Source organism: Topomyia yanbarensis, chromosome 3 (genome assembly GCF_030247195.1).
Source record: "Topomyia yanbarensis strain Yona2022 chromosome 3, ASM3024719v1, whole genome shotgun sequence".
In the NCBI taxonomy this organism is placed as follows: Eukaryota; Metazoa; Arthropoda; class Insecta; order Diptera; family Culicidae; genus Topomyia; species Topomyia yanbarensis.
Window position 1 is genome coordinate 156,686,020 of NC_080672.1, and position 5,713 is coordinate 156,691,732.

The 5,713-nt window shown below is 45.0% G+C and overlaps 1 protein-coding gene across 1 annotated transcript; it reads right to left on the reverse strand.

The window, feature by feature from the left end:
- Positions 1 to 215: 215 nt before the first annotated feature.
- Positions 216 to 3,917, reverse strand: LOC131687328 (uncharacterized). Its single transcript, XM_058971406.1, has one exon. It carries the CDS (start codon positions 3,915 to 3,917, stop codon positions 216 to 218), a length of 3,702 nt encoding a protein of 1,233 aa, XP_058827389.1.
- Positions 3,918 to 5,713: the final 1,796 nt, after the last annotated feature.

The following is a 5,713-nucleotide window of genomic DNA, read 5'->3' on the forward strand; positions in this document are numbered from 1 at the left end:
ATTTCGATGTAAATTGCTCGAGTAGTTAGGCAGGTCATTAAGACTCCCCATCGTTTCTCTGATCGACGACCAACTACTACGGTTATGGGGCCGAAGTAGTCCAAGCCCGTGTAGGAAAACGGACGAATATATGCTGCCAAACGAGCTTTTGGTAGATTTCCCATAGCTGGTGGGTTTGGCTCCGCAGATCGAATCTTACAGCGTTGACATTCTCGTCAAATTCTCCAGCATACAACGTGCACGCGAGGAATGTAGTACTTCCTGCTAACTTCATTGATGAATGTTTTTTGACATTGATGATGATAACGTTGGTGAATTTCTTGGAGGATTAGTTTCGTGACAGGGTGGTCACGTGGTAGAACAATGGGATAGTTCGTATATTTCCCAGCGAAATCGCTTTCATCAATACGACTGTGAATGCGCATAACACCATCGTTATCCATGAACGGACAAACTTTGAAGAGCCCACTTTGTTTGGGTAAGCTCTTTTTAACTGTAGCACCGATCGTCACCATCAGAATCTTAATCTCAGCACCGTAAGACATTTCTTGAGCTCGCTTCACATGGAACCTTTGTGCTTGTGCCATTTCATCCCGCGTAAGAGGACCTGTAACGGGAATTCCTCCTGCTTGTTTGCGCCTTGCGTTTGTCGGGAATCGCCGTACATAAGCTGTTAGCCGCACCAGATGTTTCCAGCTCGAAAAGTTTTCTGGCTGCAAGATGTCGGTAATCGGACTTTCGGAATGGTGTAAAAGGTTTAGTCGAATCTCTTCAGTTGTTTTCTCGACATTGAATGATGACACCGGCCATCCGTTGTGTGCACTCCAAAGAAAAGATGGTGCGTTAAACCACCGACTGTTGTTCGTCAGATCCGGCAATCGCTGCCATTTCGTGGCTTCATCAGCTACGTTTAGCTTTCCAGATAACCCTCTCCACTCTGAAATGTCAGTGGATTCTAATATTTCCCGAACGCGGAAGGCAACGAATTGCGAGTATCGCCGATGATCGGAGTTAAGCCAGCACATGACATCACGTGCATCGGTCCAGAAAAATCGACGAGAAATTTGAAAGGTGTGATTTTGTTGAATATTCAGGGCCAGTCGTGCTCCGATAACTGCCGCTTGAAGCTCGAGACGAGGGATTGAAACAAATTTTAGTGGCGCTACTCGAGTTTTGGCTCCCACAAGAGCGCAGTGTATCTGATCATCCTCCTCGAACCGGAAATACGATACAGCAGCGAACCCAGTTTCGCTAGCGTCTACAAAGGTATGTAGCTCGATATTTCGTCGGTTACAGTTGGTGTTGAATGGATGATAACATCTAGGAACTCGTACCGACTTGACTTGAGGTAGAACGCGCAACCACATATTCCACTTTTCCAGTTCCCTGTCTCCAATCAGTTCGTCCCAACCTTTACCGGCTCTCCAAATTTCTTGAAGCAGTGTCTTCAAGAACATCGTATAATTCGCTATAAGACCAAGAGGATCGTAGATGCACATCAAAGTTCTTAGGACTTCGCGCTTTGTTGGTCGCTTCTCTCCAAATAGCAGTTCCCGGTTACGGTCTGTAGGTAGTTTATATCGAAACACATCGTTAGTAGTACCCCACCACATCCTTAGAACTTTCTCGAAGCAAATGTCGGGATTAATATCCAGGTTCTTCTCAGGATTTGGTCCACCATCCACTGCTTTCAGGACTGATAATGAGTTCGACATCCAATTTCGCATCTCAAACCCACCTTGCTGATGGATAAAGCGAACGTTTGTTGCTACGTCAATTGCCTCTTCCTCGGTATCAAAACTCGCCAACATGTCATCAACATAGTGTCGTCGTCTGATAACATCCACTGCTATTGGATGTTGCTGTTCAAAACGCGACGCGTTCTCGTTCATGATGAATTGAGCACTGCTGGGAGAGCATGTAGCCCCGAATGTCATTACTCTCATGACGTAATCACTGGGTTTTTCTGTCTCCGCATCGTCGCACCATATGAATCTTTGGCAGTGTTGATCGGAGTCGTTTATCACCACTTGGTGGTACATTTCGCGGATATCACCACATATGGCCACTCGCCGTTCTCGAAATTTATGCAGTACTGACGGTAGGGATGTCAGCATGTCGGGTCCCTTTACAAGAACTGAGTTTAATGAAACGCCACCTATAGTTGCCGCAGCATCCCACACGATGCGCACCTTTCCCGGTTTATTTAGGTTGAACACCGGGAATATTGGTAGGTACCATACATGGTCCTTGGGCATCATGTATTCATCGGGTGTAAGCTTGCGAATGTATCCTTTCTTTAAATAATCAGCCATCTTCGTTCGTAGTGTGCTTGCCAATTCAGGTTCGCGTTGCATTCTTTTCATCAAGCAATTATGTCGCCGCACTTCCATTGATCTGCTGTCTGGAAATCGAACGTCATCATACTTCCATAGGAGGCCAGTTTGGTAGCGACCGTTATTAAAACTTGTAGTAGAACGCAGACTCTTCAAAGCTCGTTCGTCTGCCGTAGAAAGTAGTGTTCTTTCCGGCTTTGCGACTACCAAACTTTCGAGAGTAAAGTAATTTTTCACCGCAGTGTTAAGATCATCGTCCTTCGAGAGATTTTCGCCGTAGGAGTGAGAACATACATGATAGCTACTTGGATACCCGGATGCAGTGTTGTGTTTTAAACTGGTACCGTAAATCATCCATCCAAGGCGCGTTTTTGTAGCTATCGGTTCATGTTCGTTCCCCTCACGACTGTCTAGCGGATGTACTACACGAATGTTGTTTATACCAATAAGAATTCGAGGTTGAACGTCGATGTATGAATCCACTGGTATTCCCTTCAGGTAAGTATGGTGCTCGGAGAGCTTCTCAACCGACAGTGACTGAGCTGGCAGTTTTAGCTCCTTCACTGTATAGATGTCGGATAGGCGGTATCTGCTATCTGGGTTATGCGAGCCTGATATGTCCACAGTTATTTTGGTTGCTGAATCTTCATAGCGGCAAGTATCGGAAGTCCAACGCAAGCATAGGGGATGCTTTTCTCCTTGAAGCTTCAACTCAGCCGCTAAGGTTTCCTCTAACAAGGTCAGTGAAGATCCGTTATCTACAAAGGCATGAGTGCTTACAGACAATCCCTGATTATGCAGTGTCACGGGAATGTATTTGAATAGCACGGATTTTCTGTTCCCGCTGTGAGTGTTACAAGCGAAGTCATTGGAACTAATATTGCTGGGGTCGTGTGTGATCGCTTGGGTTTGAGCTAGCTGGCTACCACTGAGTTTGTCTTTGGCGTCGTTATGAAGCAGACGGTGATGCTTGTAGGGGCAGTCATTTATCCCACATGATTTGCTGAATTTACATAATCCTCTGTGAAATCGTAGGCAACAACGACACAACTTTTGATTCCGCAGAAGAGCCCATCGAGAGGAATGGTCTAGGCTCAGAAACTCTTTACAATTGTCAACTGAAACACAATTTCCTTGACAGATGGTGCATTCAGCGCTAACGGACTCACATGATCTGGGTGCGGTAACGGAATGAGCATTAATGAATCCGTCATCCTTTCTTCCACGTCGAGAATTGTAATCAGTGGCACTCGTAACCGATGGTATCGTCACGATGCTGGCTGCTTCAGCGAGAGCATACAACCAGTCGCTGAACTCGGTAAGTGTAACTCGTTGCAGATTTTGGCGATGTGTTGCCCAAGTGAGCTTGATCATCGGTGGAAGCCGATCTACAAGACTTTGTTGGAGCGATATATTGTAAAGATGTTCTTCTAAGTTGCAAGCCTGCACTGTAGCCACCATATTGCGCACCGCTAGGGCGAACTCGACTATCGAGTTTAACTTATCCGCTCTCGGGGATGGTAATTGATTGATCTTCTGCATCAGCGAATAGACAATGATCTCTGGTCGACCATATAGCATCTTGAGTGTTGATATTACTTTACCTAGGTTCGAAGGATGCAAAAGTTGGCATCTGACGGCCTCTAGTGCTTTGCCTTTTAGGCATCGCTGCAACCGGGTCATGTTTTCTTCAGGACTATACCCGCACAATCGAGTTGTGTTCTCAAAGGTCGCAAAAAACAGTGGCTACTCCTCGGGGTTTCCGCTGTATACTGGCAGTTCCTTAGAAACAGCGTGACGCGCGGCAATTTGGCTTTGGTTGAGCAATGCTGTTTCATTCGCGGCGGCTGTTTCAAGCAAGTGATCCTCGGAATGAAGCTCGGTAGCATTTGGACGCACACGAGGTAACAACAAAGGAGAGGATTGATGTTTCGGGTGCAAGGCTGTAATATCGGCACGCGGAGCCGTCGATCCAGCCGTCAGCATTAGTTAGTACTTCTTTTGGAGGAATTTTCTCTCAAGCGCATGTTCTTCCTCGAGCAGCTGCAACTGCAGTTCTATTGGCAAGAGCGGTGTTGGAGCGCCTGCCTGGTTGTCAGAAGCTGAAAGCGACGAGTGCGACGAACCGGGTGCAGGATTCACTTGATCTGCATCGGGGTGATCATCCGTCGGTAGGCATTTCGGGCATCTCTAGCCATGATTCGCGATGTCATGAGTTACACCAACGCAGTTGAAGTGGTACCACATAAGACATTCATCGCAGCTGACTGTTGTCCGGCGAGTTACAGAGAGCACAGCTTTGATCCGGAGGGGGACATGGCTTTTTTCCGGGCATTTTGGTTACGGCTTGTCCGGAAAACGAAATTTTAAAATGTTGCACCAGCAACAAGAAAACAGTTTCCGGAATTCTGAACTCGTTTATTCGATAGCCGAATTAAAATTTCCTATAAATAATGATATTCTTTTTAAATATAAGTATTCATCACACATGTGAAGAACTCACGTTTTGTAGGTTTTCCGTTTCGTTATCCGGAACGGGAGAAGCCTTTAGTAACATGGTCAACGTCCTACGCATAGAAAATTCATAAGCCTTTTACGTTTTTAGTTTGTTGAATTAACAATTACCTTAATCTAAATCGAACTAGTGTGGTTTATCAAAGCCTCACGTTACTCTAACCTCACTCGGCGGTCTTCCTAGAGTTTCGTAATAATCTGTAGTTATGCAAGGGTTCAATTCTATTCACGGTTAGTATTACCTGAAATTTCAGTTATAGCGGTACTACACACGTGCCAATTGATAATTTTTATAAATTAATACCATAAAAAAAATAATTTGGTTCTATCTCCAGAAGCAAATTAGAAGGAATGAATTCAGATGACGTTCATCACTCTGGCGTTTCCTCTTCCGACCGATGACATTCGTCGTCCGTCATTTTTGTTATTTAAGTTAAGATGACTGGTTACTAGGTGCGTTGCCACACGAGGGGTGTGCACAATGTGCCATTGAGTTCTACAAGATGACGACACGAATGAACTCATGGTGAATAAAGTTCATGTTTGACAATTCTCGGTGGTTTGTTTACCTAGTCGGTTGCGTGAGTGCGAGTGCAACGGGTGCTCATCTATCACATTCGAACTCACGTAACTTTCATGTAAACAAACCACCGAGAATTGTCAAACGAAGTTCATCCGGCTCATTTTGTGGGGTTACGTCGGTTGGTGTAAAACCTAATGGTGTTCAGTAAAACAAAGGCAATGGCATAGATATTTTGGGTTTGATCCGTTATTCTTCATAATAGTTCGTACCAATACGATGAATATGTATTTTCAATAAAATCATCACAAAAAATGTGTTCTTACTTTTCATATATGTCAAT